The sequence below is a fragment of the Sus scrofa genome, chromosome 9 (assembly GCF_054392235.1).
Source record: "Sus scrofa isolate SSC_HxYL_T2T_F1_AM1 chromosome 9, Sscrofa_HxYL_maternal_Yorkshire_Landrace_v2.0, whole genome shotgun sequence".
Taxonomy (NCBI): Eukaryota; Metazoa; Chordata; class Mammalia; order Artiodactyla; family Suidae; genus Sus; species Sus scrofa.
In genome coordinates, this window is record NC_139391.1 from 49,900,594 (window position 1) to 49,921,392 (window position 20,799).

Sequence of the window (20,799 nt, forward strand, 5' to 3'; positions counted from 1 at the left end):
ATTTATCTGATGTGCAAATATAATGTATGCTATTGGAGAATATGGATGCTAAGAAGTTCCAAAGTTTCTTGATAAGCCCATCTTGGAACTTACAGAAAGGGGAATTATAGTATAGGGAGTTCCCACAGTGGTGCAATTGGTAAAGAATCCGACTGCAGCGGCTCCAGTGGCTGCGGAGGTGTGGGTCTGATACCCAGCCTGGTGTAGTCAGTTAAAAGGACCCAGAGTTGCTTCTGTGGTGGCATAAGTCACAGCTGTGCTTCAGGTTTGATCCCTGGCTCAGGACCTTCCATATGCCATAGATGTGGCCATTAAAAAAAAAAAAAAGAAAGAAAGAAAAGAGGTATTGTAATAGTTATAGAACTATATAAAATATCTGGATGATGATTTTTAAAAAATCAGATACTATAATAACCTATGTGAGAAAAGAATCTGAAAAGGAATAGATATAGGTGTGTGTCTATATATATCTGATTTATTTTGCTATACACCTGAAACTAACACAACTTTGTAAGACAACCATACCCCAGTACAATTTATTTATTTATTGTAAAAATCACATGCCATTTAAAGCCAGCTTACATGCTGGTAATGTGGCCAGAGTATTAAACTCACGTGTTTGTAACATACAAAACTTAAAAACTCTTGGAGTTCCTGATGTGGCAGAGCAGGTTAAGGATCCAGCATTATCACTGCAGAGGCTCTAGCCGCTGCTGTAATGTGGGTTTGATCACCAGCCTGGGAACTTCCACATGCCACAGGTGCAGCCCCCCCCCCAAAAAAAACAATTAAAAATCCTTGTCCAAACCTCCCTGCTTCTACCTTCTTTAAGCTACATATAGCATCTGATAGTCGAGACTAGAAGATGAATCAGAATTGTTGAAGCAATTTAGCCTCTAATTTACTTTTCCACAAGAACATAGTGGTACCTCCTTCATCTTCATTTTATTTTCTCTCTAAGGTTTACAACAAGAGAATCACTTGAAGATCCGAGTAGAGCCTGGCTTATTTGAGTGGACAAAATGGGTGGCCGGGAACACATTACCTGCATGGATCCCTCCATCCGAGCTAGCTGCAGCCAACCTGAGCGTTGATACAACCTACAGGTAACCCTCTGAAGCCGCTGTTTCCGGAGGTCCCCATGGAAGTACCCTTCTACACAGGCCAGGCTGACTAAGGAGAGGAAGGGCCAGATGTAGCCCATAGGCAGTTGTCTATTTTGGAGGAGGACAAGCTTTAAAAAAAGACAGCTGCAGAAAGCCAGCATTCCCTGTATTTGGCATCGGAGTGGAATATGTCTCCCCCCCATCACACGCACGCACGCACTGGACTTTTCTCACTTCACGATATCAATTTCAGTGAACAGTCATACCACTTTGTATGCCAAGAACACACACCAGCTAACGGTAGTGCAGCTCAGAAGCTTGTTTGGAAATAAGGGATGTGATGGTGTCTTGCCTTGGATTTCAGTTTTAAATTTTCAAAGCATTTTTAATTATCTTCATTCACTACTGCCAGAAACCCCAGGATGGAGGCAAGCCACTTTCATATATCAGAGAGTTTGGTGGCCTATTGAAAGTTACACTTGTCGTGGACACATAGGACAATAAGAGTAACAATAACCCTTATGGATCATTTTCTGCATGTCAAGCAGAAAACTGTATGGTTTGCTTTATGATAGTCTCTTGCTTGTTCCGTTAGGCCAGACTATTATTAAAAAGAAGTGTTTGTGGATTGTACCATAGTTACATTAACCATCAGAAATCCACTTGGGCATTTGTAAAATGTCTTTGAGGAAGGACATATTCACAAACATTATCATGGGGAATTAAGTTCATATTTCTTAGGACAGAATTTGAAGCAAGTGACCTATATAAATAGGACTTTCTTCCTTGTGATATTCCTTGATCTTTCATTTCAAATACCTACCCAAACCTCAAATGAAGCAATATGAATTTCTGGCTAAGGTAGAAGAAAATGTTTTGATTTCCATGGTCATTTTTGGCTCCACAAATAAGATCTCAGATAACTCCACTGATTGATATTTGCTCCTTCTTGCCTTAAAGGAACTAGCATTCCTCAGAAATAAGAATCAATCAGTCAGATCCCCTACTGAAATAAATTGCATGTTGTTCTATCCACTCAGTAGCCATGGTTTTTATGTTCCCTGGGGAAACAGCAATACATTGTCCCCATGCAAACAGCCATCGTCCCTCTGGCCTGGGAAGAGAGCGAGTTACTAATGACCTCCCTCACGTGCCACCGGCTCCCCTCAGGCCAACTGTGTCTTCAGATCCCCCCTGAAGTGCATCATACAGTTCCTCCCAGACTTACTTATAAAGCTCTCCAGAATCTTTCTACAGCACACACAGACCACCCAGTTGTGCTAAACAGAAGGATGAATGCCAGGAACCTGGGGGTCAGGACCCCGTCCCTATTCTAGGCTTTCTTTTCCTCTGTTAAAAAAAAAAAATCCAAAATTCAGTTCAATAATTTTGTATTTGAGGAGGAAAAAAAAAAAAGATTGACTCCAATTTTATACAGCAGTTGTGAAAGTCACCATCAAGCAATGTGAGAGACATAGCCCCCAGAGTCAAATTCCCTCTGAAACTAATTATGCCAAGTGAGCAGGCCTTTTGAAGCAAGTAGTGGGGCCCCTATGACTGAAGAAACATGGTCTGGAAACAACCTAAATGCCCATAGACTGATGAATAGATTAAGAAGATGTGGTATATATACACAATTGAATACTACTCAGCCATGAAAAAGAATGAAATAATGCCACTTGCACCAACATAGATGCAACCAGAGAGTCTCATGCTAAGCAAGTCACAAAGACAAGTACTGTATAATATCACTTACATGTGGAATCTAAAATATAACACAAAGGAACCTATCTACAAAACAGAAATAATCTCACAGACAACAAGAACAGACTTGTGGTTGCCAAGGGGAGGGGACTGGGTGAGGGATGGGGTGGGAGGATGAGGTTAGCACATGTAAGCTACTGCACATGGAGCGGATAACAACTGTATAATACGGAGAACCATATTCAATGTCCTATGATAAACCATGATGGCAAAGAATTTTTTTGTTTTGTTTTGTTTTGTCTTTTGCCATTTCTTGGGCCACTCCCCATGGCATATGGAGGTTCCCAGGCTAGGGTCGAATCGGAGCCGTAGCTGCCGGCCTACACCAGAGTTACAGCAACACGGGATCTGAGCCACGTCTACAACCTACACCACAGCTCACCACAACGCTGGATCCTTAACCCACTGAGCAAGGCCAGGGATCGAACCCACAACCTCATGGTTCCTAGTCATATTCGTTAACCACTGAGCCACCACAGGAACTCTGGCAAAGAATATTTGTTAAAAGAATGTATATAGATGTGTATAACTGAATCCCTTTTCTGTACAGCAGAAATTAACACAACCTTGTAAATCAACTATACTTCAATTTAAAAAATAAAAAAAAGAAACATGGTAATGGGCAGAGGGGCAGCAGCCGATAGCCGGGGTATTATAGGTCAAGCAAGCACTGCTTATAGATCCCTGTCACCTTGAATAGGACGGAGGCAGGACTGAAAGGTGGCTGCTGACTAATACACACGCGTCATCCACAGGCAACAAGACCCAGCCTGGGGCCTGGGTGTGGAAAGCAGCCCTGGTGGAGCTGGGCGGGAAGGAGCAAGGCAGAAAAAAACAAAATATATACCAGTTGGTTGGATGGGGCTTCAGAGCAGAGCCCTGAGAGGGAGGAAGGGAAAGGGGAGGAGGCAGATGGCACTGCAGCTGGGGTATTAGAGGGGCAACAAATCCAACTTTTGTGTAGGAATCAGGGCAGAAGTTGGCTCTAGAGCCTAGACCAAAGCAGGCTGGGAGTTGGAGGGTGCACCGGGGAGAGCACTGTTCCAAGGATACTGCCTGAGTACCCAGAGCTTTGGGTTCCAGGTCTAGTTGGTGGCTGGAGGCCCACTTGAGTCTGAGAACCACACAGACTCAACCGTACACATGGGTCCTGCAGGTGTGGTCAGAAGTATGATGGATGCTTCCAACAGGAGTGAGAGAAGTTTGACTGTCCCACCCACACTGGGACTTGTTCAAACAAGAAAGCCATTCACAGGTTCAACTTCAAAGCAAGAACTGATCAGGAGGAACTGGATCCCAACACCTGCTAGTTCTCCACTTATACAAGTCTTGTTTTTTACAGTGTGGTTTCGCCCTTACAGTGACTCCCTGGGCCATACAAAGAGGCCTTTTGTCACAGTGTGTGGGGGGTTCCTGGAAGACCAGGTGATGTAAATGGTAATGGAACTGGATGAGAAGTGGGAATGGGAAGAAACAGTTTGCTCCAGAACAACGAGGCCCGTCCCTAACGAGCAGTGATTCATGTCTCTCCCTAGCCCCTGGAGTGTTAGGAGATTCAGAAGGTTGTTTCCTAGGAGAAGTATGCTTGCTGAGAGAATTTTATTTAGATGAAGGCAGGATTCCCTCAAATGCAACAGCATCCTTCCTCTCTGGACAGTAAACCCAAGTGCACAGATAGGCTGCCTCAAGGAGGACACTGTCAAAAGCCATCCAAAGTGGAGGATAACTTTATAGGTGTTCATTGCAGACCCAAGTTCAAACCCAAGCTTTAAGCATTGCTAATGATGTAAGCAAAAGCAAGTCATCTGTAGCCTTTCTGAGCCTCAGTTTTGTCATCCTTAAACTCAGGATTTGAAAAAGGGTTTGACAGCATACATACTTAAATTGGAATGACACAGGGAAGATGAGCATGGCCCCTCTGCAAGGATGACATACAAATTCATGAAGCATTCTGTTTTTTTTTTTTTTTTTTTTGTCTTTTTGCCTTTTCTAGGGCCGCACTTGTGGCATATGGAGGTCCCCAGGCTAGGGGTCTAATCGGAGCTGTAGCTGCCGGCCTACACCACAGCAATAGCCACAGCAACTCGGGATCCAAGCCTCGTCTGCGACCTACACCACAGCTCACAGCAATACCAGATCCTTAACCCACTGAGCGAGGTTAGGGATTAAACCTGCAACCTCATGGCCCCTAGTCAGATTCGTTAACCACTGAGCCATGACGGGAACTCCTGTATTTTTAAATAATATTAAAAAAGAATGTATATGTATGACTGAATCACTTTGCTATACAGCAGAAATTGGCACAACATTGTAAATCAATTATACTTTAAAAAATAATTAAAAGGCATTGCTCAGAAGGCTATATTCCAGGAAAGCAAGTAGGGTGCTTTGCACAGAGCCTGACACATGGGAACCTCTCAGTAAATCTTAGTAGCAGCAGCGGCGGCAGCAGCAATGTAATCTGATGAAGATGCCATGTGAATTTACTTTGAGAACTCACTAGCATCTCCGTGCACTAAATAGCAACAATGAAAGCCAAAATAAGAAAAGCTATGATATAGCTGTATTCAAAAACAAGATAAACATCTCATAGACCAGAAAACTAAATAGTAAAGGAAGGCAGAAATAGAAGTGACTACGATTAAAGACATTCAGGGTCACCATGATGGGAAGGCTTTGATGTGATCATCCTCTTAGGTGCTTTTGTACACTGGGTCATAATGACCACTTACAGCACTAGCCTGCTCATCTCAACCACATGCTGAGAGCTCCTCAAACAGAGGAATGGGGTTCTCCTCATGCTGTGTTCCCTGGGCTTCTCCTAGTGCCAGGTATTGTGGTCTGTGTTCAAACTAAGAGAGAAAGAAAAGGAAAAAACCCGTGAAGATCTTTTTAGCTCACAACTCCAATAGCCCTAAAATCTACTCTTTACAACTCTCCAACTCATTTCATGAAGCCAGCATCACCCTAACTCTAAAGCCAGATAAGAATACTATGAGAAAAGAGAACTACAGACCAGTATTCTCAACAAAAACATTAGCAAACCAAATTCAGTAGCATGTCAAAAGGATCATACGCCACAATCAAATGGGATTTATCCTTGGGAGGCAAGGATGGTTCAACATACAAAAATCAGTAAATGTGATATACTACATTAGTAGAATAAAAGATAAAAATTATATGATCTTCTCAGTAGATGCATAAAAAGCATTTGACAAAATACACCATCCTTTCATGATAAAAATATTCAACATAATAAAGGCTGTATACAGCAAGCCCATAGCTAACATTGTGCCCAGTGGTGAAATGTTGAAAGCTTTTCCTCTAAGATCAGGAACAAGAGAAGGATGCCTATTCTTACCATGGTACTGGAAGTCCTAGCCAGGGCAGTTGAGCAGGATAAAGAAATAAAAGGCATCCAAATTGGAAAGGCAGAACTAAAACTGACTTTGTTTGCAGATGATATGATCTTATATAGAGACAATCTGAAAGACTCTACCATAGAACTGTCAGAACTAATCAACAAATTCAGCAAAGTCACAGCATACAAAATCAACATAAAAAAATCAGTTGTGGGAGTTTCCATCGTGGCTCAGTGGTTAACGAATCCGACTAGGAACCATGAGGTTGCGGGTTCAATCCCTGGCCTCACTTAGTGGGTTAAGGATCTAGCATTGCCGTGAGCTGTGGTGTAGGTCGCAGATGCGGCTCAGATCCCGCGTTGCTGTGGCTCTGGCGTAGGCCAGCAGCAACAGCTCCAATTCGATCCCTAGCCTGGGAACCTCCATATGCTGAGGGATCGGCCCTAGAAAAGACAAAACAAACAAATAAATAAATCAGTTGTGTTCTTATACACTAACTAGGAACCATCCGAAAAAGAAATAAAACAATCCCATTCACAATAGCATCAAAAACAATAAAATATTTAGGAATAAATTTAACCAAAGAAGTAAAAGATCTATATACTGAAAACTACAATACTTATTTATTTATTTATTTGGTCAAGCTCATGGCATGTGGAAATTCCTGTGCCAGGGATGGAACCTGCATGACAGCAGTAACCAGAGCCACAGTAGTGACAATGCTGGATCCTTAACCCATTGTGCCACCAGGGAACTCCAAAGACTATAAAACTTTGATGAAAAAAAACTGAAGAAGACCAAATGGAAAGATGTTCTATGCTCATGGGTCAGAAGAATTAATATTAAAATATCCATACTATCCAAAGCCATCTATAGATCAAATGTGATTCCTATCAAAATCACAGAAATGGAATAGTCCTAAAATGTGCATGGACCCACAAAAGACAAATCTAAGAAAGTAAACCTGACAAAAAACAAAACTGGAGGCATTACACTTCCTGATTTCAAGTTATACTAATCAAAATAGTATGGTACTGCCATAAAAAATAAACACACAGGAGTTCCTCTGTGGCTCAGCAGATTAAGAACCTGACTAGTATCCATGAGGATGTGGGTTCAATCCCTGGCCTTGCTTAATGGGTTAAGGATCCAGTGTTGCTGCAAGCTGTGGCATAGGTCAAAGACATGGCTTGGATCTGGCATTGCTGTGGCTATGGCATAGGCTGGCTGCTACAGCTCCAATTCGACCCCTGCCCTGGGAAATTCCATATGCCTCAGGTGCAGCCCTAAAAAGAAAAAACAAAAACAGGCACACAGACCAATGGAACAGAATTGAGAGCCCAGAAATAAACCCTCAAATATACAGTCAAGTAATATTTGACAAGGGAGCCAAGAATATGCAATGGGGAAAGGTAGACTTCAATAAATCCTGTTGGGAAAACTGGATAACCACATGCAGAAGAACAAAACTCAACCCCTATCTTACACCACTCTCAAAAATTGGGTTAACGACTTAAAGAAAGAAACCATAAAACTCCTAGAAGAAGACATAAGGGGAAAAGCTCCTTGACATTGATCTTGGCAGGGATTTTTTTTTTAGATATGACAACTAAAGCACAAGTAATAAAAAGCAGAATTACTAAGTAGGACTACATCAAACTAAAAACCTCCTACAAAGCAAATAATCAACAAAATGAAAAGGCAACCTACAGTATAGGAGAAAATACTTGCAAATCATATCTCTTATAAGAGACTAATATTTAAAATATATGAAGAACTCATGCAACTCAATAGTTTAAAAAAATCCAATTTAAAAAGAGGGGCTGGATTTTTCTTTTTTCCAAAGAAGATGGTGCCCATCACTAATCCTCAGGGAAATGCAAATCAAAACAACAATGAGGTGGCCCCCCACACCTGTTAGAATGGTTGTCACCAAGAAGACAAGGGGTATCAAGTGTTGGCCAGGATGTGGAGCAAAGGGAACCCTCCTACCCTGTCGGTGGGAATGTAAATTGGTGCAGCCCCTATGGAAAACGGTAGTGGAGGTTCCTCAGAAAATTAAAAATAGAACTACCATGTGATCCAGCAATCCCACTTCTGGGGTTTATCCAGAGGAAATGAAAATAGGATCTCCCAAAGATAGCACCACATCACTTATATGTGGAATCTTAAAAAGCCAAACTCAGAGAAAGACAGCAGAGTAGTGTGGACACCCACCAACAGACCAGGGACCATGAGGAGGGGGAAATGGGGAGAGATTGGTCAAAGACTACCAACTTACAGTTAACTAAGATGACTGCGTTCTGGGGATCTAAAATACAGCATTGTGATGATCGTTAACCACACTGCACTTGAAAGCTGCTAAGAGAGTAGAGCTTAAATGTTCCCACCATGAAAAAGAAATGGTAATTATGATAGAGGTCACAGAGCTAGCTAAGGCTATGGTGAGAATCATTTTCCAATGTTTAAATGTACAAATCAATAAATTGTATACCTTAAACTGATACCATGTTATACATCAATTACATTCCAATAAAACTGGGGGGAAAATTAAGTAAAACCTATTTTTACTGCTTATCCTATGTAAGCCTAGTACAGAAAGGCTTGGGAGATCTCTGGCCATCTGAATAGATAAAGACATCTAACCTCTGCTTGGCTTCTTATTTATACGACGTAGGACTGATGGACTGCTTATGAGTTCATCCGGAAAAGAAGCCTGCACTGAATGTTTCATTTTTCAGTTGGTCACTCTGGCACCAGGCACACATGGCCTTTATTTCTATATCTGCACATTTCAACCCCACTTCTACATACAGCTGAAATACTCTTCTCTATACATACTCTGTCCTTTCTGGGGGAAATGGATAAACAGAAATATGGGAATTTAGAAAGGTCTTGAGATACAATTTAGAGTAATATCAATTGCTTTGTCTTGGGATCAAAATGTTTTCATTGCCTTTGTTCGTTTTTCTCTTGCAGACCTCACATTCCAGTCAGCAAATTAGTGGTTTCAGAATCCTATGACACCTATATCAGCAGGAGTTTCCAAGTAACAAAAGAAATAATAAGCGAATGTAAAAGTAAAGGTGGGTATTATTTTGGACACCATCCTTAAATAGGTGATCGTTTCTCTCTCCACCAGTTAATAGGCTATTCGAGATGTTTCAGTGTACTTTGGCAAACTCACTTCATAGGAAAAGAAAAATATTTCCAGACTCTCTTATCCTTTCATGTTAAGTTTGTACTATTTTCTCAAGTATCCAAAATGGTGGATATTCCATGGTTGATGTTTACTATATGAAGTCATATTATATATCTTGCACAATAATTTATCTTGTACTCTGTGAAGGAGGCTCTCTATTGCAATATCCAGAAGGTCTCTAGCGTAACACTGTCTTGCCTCTAATTTGATCTAGAAGCATGGACACCCCACACAAAAACACACCGACGCAAATATGTACACTGTCACTGCTATCACCAGCCAAGAGCAGTGTTTTCTAAGACTCAAAGCTGCTGTTGAATTTTATAATCATTGAAATCAAATATTTAATGATATGTGGGGCTATAATTTTTTTAGTGAAAAAGGCAGATGATAAAAGAATATGCACATTCCCCCCCCCCACTTAAAATACTTATCTTCCTAGAGCAAAGGCTGGATTGACATGCACCAGAATGTTAACAGTGGGCAGCTCTGATCAACAGCCTTATGGCTGTTTCCCATCTCTCAGTTGTCACGCAGAAGCCACTTACACCATCATCACCCCCATGGCAGTGGTACCACCCACCCCCACTATGAAGATACTCCGTGTGTTCCATTAACCAGAAAGCCTCAAGAGCTCACAGCTCCACAGCAGCAAGGTCAAAAACTGTTAGAAGAAATAGCAGAGAGCCTTGTAAACATTGAACAGTTTTGCATTTTTATTGAGGTAGTGGTCACAAAGAGCTACACATATGATTGACTGGGGTAAACCTGGTGAAATCTGAATAAGCTATGTGGGTTGTAGCATTCATTGCCTAGTTCTGATAGTGCACCTTAGTTAGGCAAGATGTTACTATTGGAGGAGCCTGCATGAAGGGTGCATGGGACCTCCCTGGTGTGTGTGTGTGTGTATACTATGTATATTAATATACACATACACATATATATATACATATTATGTAATATATTTATATGGTATATATAAAATATGCATAATGTATAAAATGTGATTTGCAACCTCCTGTGAATCTAATTGCCTTAAGATTAAAAGTGGTTTTTGCTGTTGTTGTTGTCTTTTGTCTTTTTAGGGCCACACCCATGGCCTATGGAGGTTCCCAGGCTAGGGGCCTAATCGGAGCCACAGCTGCCGGCCTATGCCACAGCCATGCCAGATCCGAGCGGCATCTGCGACCTACACCACAGCTCACGGCACCGCCAGATCCTTAACCCACTGAGCAAGACCAGGGATCAAACCTGAGTCCTCATGGATACTAGCTGGGTTTGTTAACCACTGAGCCATGACGGGAACTCCCAAAAGTGTTTTGTTTTTTAAAATAAGATGAGGCTATCTTAATGATACAAAGCATTTTCAAAATGTTGCTTGGCCGAATAGTCTTCATCTTGAGAATGTTTGCCCCTCCCTGGAACACTGGGCTCGAGTACTTAGAAGGTTTACATGGGTCTGCATAGACGCAGTCTCCCCAGTCTTGCTTTTCTGCCTCCAGGAAATAATATCCTGATTGTGGCCCATGCATCTTCCCTTGAGGCGTGTACCTGCCAACTTCAGGGCCTGTCACCTCAGAACTCCAAGGACTTTGTACAAATGGTCCGAAAGGTAATTCCTACTTGCACTTCAGGGGCCTGCAATGCCTTACGGTTTTAGAACAGCTCCGTGCTGGCTGGAAGCAAAGTTCTTTGGAGCATGTGTTGACTCTGAGCTGGGAAGACACATTTATTGGTTCACTTAACCAAGATGTATTGAGTGGGACTCTCTTTAAGGCACTTCATCAGGCCTTGGGTAAGATGGGGAAAAAAAGAAAAGAAAAGATGTGTTTGAGCTAGTTTTAGCTTCTGGGAGCTCAAATGGAGGAAAGAGAGTCATAAGCAGACTGTCTGGATTTCCCTGAGAGACCATGGATTGGATAAAGAGGGGTGCATGGGCCAGCACGCAGCATCTGAGAGCTTAGCTGGAGGAGAGGTCCTGGCTGGTAGGCCACAGGAAGCCGTGATTCAAAACGATCAGGCTGAAAGGCAAACCCAAGGCAGTGAGACAGAAAGCCCGCCGCTGACCGACACATCTGGATCGCCCCCGCTCCAGCCTGTGGGAGAGGCTTTCCTGTCAGCCATCCTCCCACACACTTCCCTCCAGGCTGAATTCCATGCTTCCTTTATCTGTCCCCAAAGAACCTGGTTCAGATTCAATTGCAATTCCTTTCTCATTTGTGAAAAACTAATTTCTGTGTCTGCCCTTCCCATTAGCCTGTAAGCTGCTTGAGGGCAGAAATTTTTTTTTTTTTTTTTTTGGTCTTATTTATAAAGGCAGCTCCGGACACCCACTCAAATGTGTTTTGAAATGCCATGCCTACTGAAGTTAGGAAGGGCACAGCTTCAGCTTTGAATGTTAGGTACACGTGCCCCAATAAATAAATAAATAAAGCAAGAGGAAACAATTTTTTAAAATTGAATAATCTTTCCCATTGTCCAAGTATGATTTCTGAAATGTTTGAGCTGGGTTTTTAGCATGACTTTCAATTCGGAATTAATTCCTAGTACCCTAGCTTTATAGATGATGTCTTTTTTTTTCCTCCCATGCTATTAAGAAATAATCTATAAACAATTACTTAATTGCACTAGGAGAGCTCACCATTTAATGAATCCTTCTGAAGAATTCTCTTGGATTGCAAATACTCTTCCTTATAAATTATCAGTTTTATCCATTTCATTTTCTTTACTGATTTTTTTGGAAGGGATGCTTGCCTACAAAGCCCCTATACATTCCTTTGATTATCCCTTTGTCTAAATAAAAGTTAAAGCATTAACCCTCTGTTTCCGATTTTCCCTTTCTTTCCTATCTTACTTCAGATCCCATACTTGGGGTTTTGTTCCTGTGAAGAATTAGGAGAAACTGGAATTTGGCAGCTGACAGACCCACCTATTCTTCCTCTTACCCATGGACCAACTGGGGGCTTCAACTGGAGAGAGACCTTGCTGCAAGAATAAACCGCAAGAGTGAACAAAAAGAAAAGGCTTGAGAAAGGATTTGGGAGAAGTGTCAACTTTGGGAGAAGTGTCTTTTTGTGTGTTTAGTAACAGTGGGAAAGTCTGCACCACATCCTAAGTGGACAGCTCAGAATAATTTAGCATATTTCCTTTCAAGCTTTACCGTTCTTAGGATGAGTCTGTGTCGAGGAAAGAAAGACTTGATTCAGGGATAAAATTCATCCTCTCTGGACTCTTGCCTAGCAAACAAGGCTTTCTAGAATTATCATCCTACATCCAGGCACCTGCGACAGCAAAGCATGTTCTCCCCCTTCCAGCTATGCTGGCTAAAGAGCCTGAGTCCTCCCCAAGGGGGCTGCCAGCCCACTCCGAGGAAGGATGCAGGAGGAGGGATGTGGGAAGAAGGATGCAAGAAGAAGGATGTGAAAGAATCCAGCAGGAGGGACACCAAGCTGCGGGTTCAGTGATGGGATTTTCTTTCAAATTCTGAGCTCCAGTTAAAGCCAAGCTGAGGAGTTCTTTTAAGGTTATTAGGAAACATGTCCCCACACGAGTTTGTCCTTAGGTTTCCCATCAATTTCTACCCTCAGTATGACCCACACACCAGTGCTGCTGGCCCAAGACGTCTGCTCAAGGCCTCTAACCTTCGCCCTGGTCCCACCACATCACATTTTCTCTAGAGCAGCTGACTGCAGCTTTTTGCTATGGTCCTACCCCCTTGCTTCTATCTGTGAAATGGGGAGGCAAAGCATTTTTTTGCGCTCCAAGGCACTTTTGGATACTCAGGAGGAAGATAAATGTGTGACGTGTTCAATCATAGGAGCGAAGAACTTGCACACTATCAAGTGACTTGGGGTTCTCCGTGTTGTAGCCTAACGAGCCACAGCACTTCGAAATCTCCGTGACTTGCTTGTCTTTGCCCCGTGCGTCTAGACCATGTGAACTGGTCAAGGATGTTGACATTTTCAAAAGATGTGTGCTACATACATCATTTGAGTCAGCAAGAAGCTCATTCTTGTGCAATATGGACATCTTTACAAACCACACCAAGGGTCAGGTCATTGTACGCTCACAGTATACGTCAATCATAACAGAACGTCCGCAAATGCATCAGTCACGGCCAGGGATATAAAACGGAGTCAGGGAACTAACTTAAATGATGACAGTCACAACTGCACTGCTCCTTGTGCTGTTGTTTTTATTCGTTTGTTTTTCTATGATAATTTAAAATACACAGGTAGGGCTGCTTAAGCAAAGTAGAGAGACCCACATCCTGGGATATCTCATCACACTTGCTTCCTGAATTTAGAGGGAGTTTATTTAAAAGAAAAATACATGACAATCAAGCCAAAACATCAGTTATCAATGTCTAGTTCATGTGGGCCTAGCTGACTGCTGTGGGCAGCAGACGACGGTCTGGTATGATAGCGTTCACTGTAGACTGTATGTGCAAAATGAGGGCCCAGCATTTAAAGGGAACATTCATATGAAACAAGTCAATATATATTGTAGCATTAAATAACTTTAAAACCCAAGTGCATAAAACGCATGGTATATAAAAATAGATCTAGGCTATTAGAAACTAGAATTTGATGATCCTTGAAAAGAAGAGGAAGTGAGAGGATGCTGGCTTTGTATGTTAATCAGCAAGAGGGTTACTGCTGCTGCTGTTGTTGCGAAGTCACTTAGAGAAGCATATCATGAATTCTGCATTTTAAGAAATCTTGATTTCTTCCAGCATTGCACAAACACCGATCCAGCTTCTGGGTCTAGAAATAACTCTGTGCTGACATTACTGATTAATGTAAAAGTTTTCATCTTACAATAGAGGGGGGGGAGGGGGGCGGGGAATGCTCACATTAAAGACTTTAAGAGGAAAGTCACCTCACGGCCAATGTAATGTTGCTGCCAGGCATTCTGTCATCTGTAATGAGGTGAATGCACTGTAATCAGACCTATAATATTTATTAGATTCTCTACAAATTTTCCTGGACTTTCAGTGCTCAGCATAATGCTTGAACATCTCATATTCACTTGAAAACTGGAGCCGCGTGTGCTGGGCAGGGTCTATATGTGTGTAAAACACATTTCAGAATAGGTCATCTTCTCCCTCCCTCTCACTGGTCTTAGGTCTGACGACCTGGCCGCTTGGTTTAGCTGGGCTATGGTCCTAAGTCCAATATAGACAGAGCCTTAAGCTATCATTTACAGGAGCAAAGGAAGGCAGAGATCAGAAGTAATTTTCTAAGTAATTTAGGTGGACAACCCTAAGACAGTTTATTTCTCTGCTTTAATGATCCAGATTGATCAGAATAGCCTGAATGATTTGAATTCTCATTAAATCTCTTTTCACATTTACCTATTTGACGAACCAAACGTGGACTCCAACTGAGAAATTCTTTGGAAATCATGTTGAATCTATGTGTAATAAAAGGAGCAGACAGCTGTATTACATGATTTTCTATCCATCTAAAGATTCGAAGTGGCTATTACAACTCGTGAAGTTTAGGCTGGTTCTTTTTGATCTGAGGCTGATGTGTGTTCACAGGTGTTTTGAGGGGCTAGAAGGAAGGTGGGAGAGGAGGAGGAAGCAAGGAAGAAAATGTCAAGGAAGAACCAAATGGTTTCTGGTAGAGAGGATTTTTTTTTTTTTTAAGTGTAGCCAGTTATCTGAAATAAACGGAGATGAAATTAACTAAAGGATTTAATCTGGGATTAAAAATCTGAAACCGTCTGCTGCTTATACAAGTGCACCACATCAACCCACTAATGGCCCAGCATTATTCACAGATAGACTTTGGTTTCAGTGATTTCAAAATGCCGCATCTATTCCTCTCCAGACTAGAATAATTGGCCTATCTTAATGCACAGGCTGGGGGATTCATTTTCCCAGGCTCTCTTCTCCATCACTGCCTTGGTAGCTAGGAGCTTATTGCTTCACCCCAGCAAGGAGTTCAGAATACAGTGTTTTCCATTACATTTAGATTCATAGAATCTGAATGGCTGATTAAATGGCCATCTGATGGCCTGAAAGAGGGGAGGGGGTATTTTTCACCCTGTATTGAAAGGCTTAGAGGAGTTTCTAGTTTTTATTTTAATTATACTTTAACCAAAGAATTATTTTAAAGTAACCTTATATTTGAAAGACGATTTTGCAAAAAAGAAAAAAAGAAAAAAAAATATCCTCCGGAGCGATGTCAGTCTGGTAAATTGTTGTTGATGATTTTCTTGCATTTTAGGCCAACGTAGTCCTTTTCCTATCAGCGGTATTTGGAATGTATACAGATTGTCATCCACTTGTTGCTTAGCATTACCATAAATGTATCTTTTCCACTCAACTAGCTGCGTTCGTCGTACACGAAGTCTCTTAGTTCAATGAGCTAGTGTCACTGGGAACTAACTGAAGAACTACTGTCAGAGAAGTTCCTATCTCCTGGCCTTTGTAGAAAGACGTCCCTGCGTGGTAAAAAGGGAGGCTTTCCTTGTAACCTAGGCACGCTGCAACGCCAGTGTTTAATTTAGAAGCCGTGATGAATTGCTCTTTTGAATTTACTCTAAGTCATGCGTGTGTTAGAATACAGATGAACCTCCTTTAATTTTCACAGGCACGGTCACAAACTGTACTGTGTCTGCACCAACTTCTCAGATAATGAGGCGCAGGGTTATTTGCATTTAAATTGTGGTCCTGCCCACGTGTGTGAACTCGGAGCCACCAGTGGGGCTGCCTTGCCGGGAGGGAGGAGACGAGGAGACAGGCGGAGGAGCGTGGGGAAAAGAGTGATTGGCTATCTATTTGGGTCAGTGTTCATTTTACAAAGGTGATGGGGGGATAGTTTGTTAGGTGATGGCAGAGGCTTTTTGTGTTTAAACAAGGGATTACAATTGGATGGGCTTCTTTTCAACCCTTTAACATACTGAATTTTCCTAGGGTGGTGACTAGCTCTAATGAAAATTCAAGGGAAGGGGAAAAATGGCCTCTACATGCAGAGGATGTAACCTGATTTTTTAAAAACATACAATATTACATTGTGTGTGTAGGCTTAAAATGATGAATAATCAAACTTAATATACATCGGTTCTTACAAATGTTTTACACCGTACCCTGTAGCTGCCATTACTCACACAGAAATTGGAATTTTTGTAGCTGCTCAATTTCTTGGACTCTGTACAGGATACATATATACGTACAATGGGACATATGTACTGGTTCTTCCTTTGACTGCCGCTCAGGAGAGGAACACCATCCTGAAGCATTTTGGTTACCCTTACACCATTCTAAACCTGCTGTTTGGGGAAATATATTAGTTCCTTTCTCATTTATAAGGCTGTTGTATCATTAGTTTTCTGTGTGATTCGGGTGTATTTATTTGGTGAAAGGGGCTTGTAATTATAACATAGGAAACCACACCTAACTGTATTGCCAAATTCCTTGTAAACTACCTGTGGCATCTGTGCTTTCCGGGCTGCGTGCTCTTCCTCTTGATACTGCGACGGCACCATTGTAATTAGTTCATTCCATTCCATGAGCATCTCCCTTTAAGTGGTTCCTAGATGGTTTAATAAAGAGAAACTGTGTTCTCAGTGGATGCAGAGCGATTTCATATTACACTCTGAGTGGTCTTTACCCCTGTCCTGTCGTTGCACGTTACTGTGGTCATCATTATTTTGTGAATGTCCAGGAAGAGTGGGGTTCTTCCCTCAGGGGGCCAGAGGAGCACTTGCCACTGATGGAAATGAGAAGATGCTTCAGCAGCACCGTAGGTCTCTGGTCCCTTCTGGTGGGGCAGCTCTCTGAGCCGTCCAGGCTAGAGAGGTGAAAACCCACCCACGAGTGAAAGAGCAAGCTCCAAAATGCTTCCTCTGCCCCACGTGCCAGCCTTTCTCCCTTACCACCACCCTCTGACCAGATAGGAAGGATGCATGAAGAATTTGGGTGAGGGGGCAATTCCAGCTCAAACTGGGTTCCACACTACCAAAAATCATACATGCCCCCCCCCCGCTTGTTTCTTTTTAGGGCCACCCCTGTGGGATATGGAAGTTCCCAGGCTAGGGGGTCAAATTGGAGCTGTACCTGCCAGCCTACACCACAGTCACAGCAACACCAGATCCGAGTCACATCTACAGCCTACATGACAGCTCATAGTAATACTGGATCCCTAACCTACTGAGAGAGGCCAGGGATCAAACCCACATCCTCATGGGCACAAGTCAGGTTCTTAACCCACTGAGCCACAGTGGCAACTCCTAGACCCCATTTTTGAAGTAATGATATGTTAAGCTAATAGGTTTTAAAATAAGCCGTGTATGCCAATGTATGCCCAGAACATGAACACAGGTTTTCATCGGTACAATTGGCCCCCACCCTGGCAGGGTTTACTTTCTGAGGAAACCTAACAGCTAATGCTCATATATGACAAATGACCAAGCTATGGTTAGCCTGGTGGCTGGTTCTTGGCTGTTCTTTGCTTGACAGATTCTCAAACTCATTTTGCCTTTTGTGATATATGCAAAGGCTGCCTGCACATCCAAAAAAAAGTGGATCATTGTGCTTTGTGCTTTGGATTTGTTTAAGCTTCAGTAAGCAAAAAAGGTCTCCCTTTTTTTTTTTTTTTTTTTTTTTGGAAAGTTGCTTGAGGAGCAAAAAACAGCCTTCCTTAGGAAGAAACAAAATACGTCATTTTGCCCAAAATAAACATGTAAAACCCAGATGGCTTGCTCCTGGCCACGAAAGGATGCCAAGGTTTATGTAGCTTGTTGGTTGTCATTGCATCGCTAGGATAATCCAGAAAGCCTAGGTATCTCGGGAGAGGAGCTTGGCATTATATCAGAGAAGCCTAATTCCAGAGTCAGATAAAGCCGAGTTATGATCCTGGCTCAGCTGCTTGCTAGTTTCCTTAGTCTCACGTCATCTGTAACAGTGGGCACAGAATGATTTTCTGTAGCATGCTTGTGAGTATCAAGTGGGATAATATAAGATGCCTAATATCACAGGCTAATAATAAAAAGATACTAGGTGCTAAAAATAATTGCTCTTGCTAAGGCCCAGATAAAACCACACATTTAGCCATTCCCCTTGTCTGTGGGGACTACCAGGAGCAGGGAATAAAGAAGGAATTTATGCATACTGGCATTGCTTTACTATTTTTCGCATAAGTTGTAGGAAGAAGAAAAGGGTAAGAGTGCATGTGTTGGTTGAATTCTGTGATTTGTCTACTGCCTTAATGCTTTTATCACCGTCCTTCATATAACTGTTTACAGCTTTAAAAACACATTCCCAGGAATTCCCACTATGGCAAAATGGGATCCAACCTTGTTTCTGAGCGCTGGGATGCAGGTTCCATCCCCAGCCTGGCACAGTGGGTTAAAGGATCTGGCATTGCAACTGCAGCTCAGATCTGATCCCTGGCCCAGGAATTCCATATGCCCTGGGGAGGCAAAAAAAGACCAAAACAAAACAAAATGGAACAACCAAAACACATTCTCATTTGATCCTCATAACAACTTTTCAAAGGAGCTCAGATGTTATTAACTCATTGTTCGAGAATGTAAGATATTAAGATACTGAGGCCATGGGTTTATCCTTCACACTACAACACTAACTGAAATGCTACATTCCTAGCAGGTGGCAGGCTGGAGCTACAGGGACAAATCAAAAAGCAAGGTCCCGCTTTGGTGGAATTGGGAGATTGAATGATTACATAAGTAAACAAGATAATTACAGAGGTTGATCAAAGTTGTTTAGGAAAAAAAAACCTGGATTATAGGATAGAGGGTACATTTGGAAGGGGTGTGGGGCAAGGGATACAACTGTATTTTTTATTTATTTTTTAAGGCTGCACCTGTGGCATATAGAAGTTCCTGGCCCAGGGGTCGAATCAGAGTTGCAGTGACCAGCCTATGCCACAGCCATAGCAACGCCAGACCAGTAACCCACTGAGTGAGGCCAGGGATCGAACCCACATCTTCACAGAGACAATGCTGGATCCTTAAGCTGCTGAGCCACATCAGGAACTCCACAAGGGGTGCAATTTTAGACGGGCTGGTCAGCTTCGGTGCTCTTGAGCCATAGCAGTTAAACCAGCAGTTGAGGCTGAGTGGAAGCAGGTCATGGTGAGGAGCTAAGTGAGTGGGGTGCTGGGGAGACAGAATGCGTGCAAAAGCCCCCCAAGTGGGAAGGAGCTAAGGGTTGGAACAGAAGGAGTGGGGGGCTAAACCCTCATGAGCATGGCAGAAAGTGGGGGAAACGAGGCTGGAGAGAAAGGCAGACCCCTAAACACGGGGTCCTGAACACCAGGTCTCAGCAAGATATCACCCACTGGCAGAATCTGGCCCACAGCCTGTGTTGGTCTGGCCCACCAGCTAAGAATGTTTTTATAATTTTAAATGCCTGAAAAACATCAAAAGAAGACTATTATTTCAGGACACAGCTCAGTAATTATAGGAAATCCAGAGTCTCTAATAAAGCTTCATTGGCACACAGCCAGGCTCGCCATGACCATCTTGCCTCCAGCTGTGCCTCCGATACAAAGGCAGGGGTGAGAACAAGAGCGCAGAAGACCTGCAAAGCCCAAAATATTCACTACTTAGTGCTTTATAGAAAAAGTTTGCCCATCTCTATTGTCGGCCATGGTGAAATATTTGGATTTTGTTTGGATTTTTGTGGCAGAGTCCAGGCTAGAAACCATTCCCACAGCCTAACAAATGAATGGATCAGTGGTGTCCAGTAGCTGGCAAAGCGACAGCCAGCATTTAGTGAGGACTTATCCCTACCAGGCACTCCTCTAAGTACTTTACCTGTGTAAATTTCTCGCATCTTCTCAACAATTATTATTCCCAGCTGACAAAAGAGGAAACTGAGTCTTAGATGCAACAACCTGCCCAAGGTCACCTGGCTGGATTTCTTGGAGCTGAATTCCAGCCATGTCAGCCTGGCTCCAGAGCCTGGACTAATAGTTTGAAATATTTTTTTTATAGAAGTTTTTAAGACCTTCCAGAACAGAACAGAACACTGAGGCACAAGGGGAGACCTGGGTTCCTTGTTTGTACATGAAGGCCCCTCCCACCCCCCGGAGGGGGTGTGTCAGTCATCCTGGGAGAATTGTGAGCCAAGACTTGACGCTGCAATTGCTGCCCTGAGGTCCATTTCCTTCTGAAATCACCTCTTACATGGGCTCTGTTTTCAGAATGACCTGTTTGATTATAGGAAGTTTCAGCAAGAAGCCTGAAGAACAAAAGCTTAGGGGGCCCTTTCCTTTTCCAGCACATCTAACCTATTGCGGTTCCTATGGGGACAAAATGCTGCCCCAGCCACCTGAAATCTAAGGATGTATGGAGCACATGCCACCATGCTGGGCACATTGGAGAGTGT

General features: G+C 42.6%; 2 protein-coding genes and 1 non-coding gene across 10 annotated transcripts in view; 2 read left to right on the forward strand and 1 right to left on the reverse strand.

Moving 5' to 3' along the window:
* UBASH3B (ubiquitin associated and SH3 domain containing B) overlaps positions 1-17,035 on the forward strand; it is a 141,684-nt gene extending 124,649 nt beyond the window's left edge. For all 6 annotated transcript variants that reach the window (XM_005667439.4, XM_003129945.5, XM_084976382.1 and 3 more), the window contains exons 11-14: positions 962-1,106; positions 9,212-9,318; positions 10,937-11,046; positions 12,294-17,035. In XM_005667439.4, coding sequence (XP_005667496.1) covers positions 962-1,106; positions 9,212-9,318; positions 10,937-11,046; positions 12,294-12,431 — 500 coding nt within the window. In that variant the 3' untranslated portion in view covers positions 12,432-17,035. The remainder of the gene's footprint in view (positions 1-961; positions 1,107-9,211; positions 9,319-10,936; positions 11,047-12,293) is intronic.
* BSX (brain specific homeobox) overlaps positions 1-20,799 on the reverse strand; it is a 233,360-nt gene that overhangs the window by 14,806 nt on the left and 197,755 nt on the right. Inside the window, exon 6 of one of the 3 annotated variants that reach the window (XM_084976413.1) lies at positions 13,615-16,978. The exons of the other annotated variants lie outside the window; for them this stretch is intronic. The gene's annotated coding sequence lies outside the window, so the exon portion shown is untranslated. Of the gene's footprint in view, positions 1-13,614; positions 16,979-20,799 lie in introns of those variants that run through there. 3 annotated transcript variants of the gene reach the window in all.
* On the forward strand, positions 4,729-4,831 carry LOC146399893 (U6 spliceosomal RNA). The gene has a single exon (XR_014817003.1). It is a non-coding gene; the product is annotated as a U6 spliceosomal RNA (small nuclear RNA).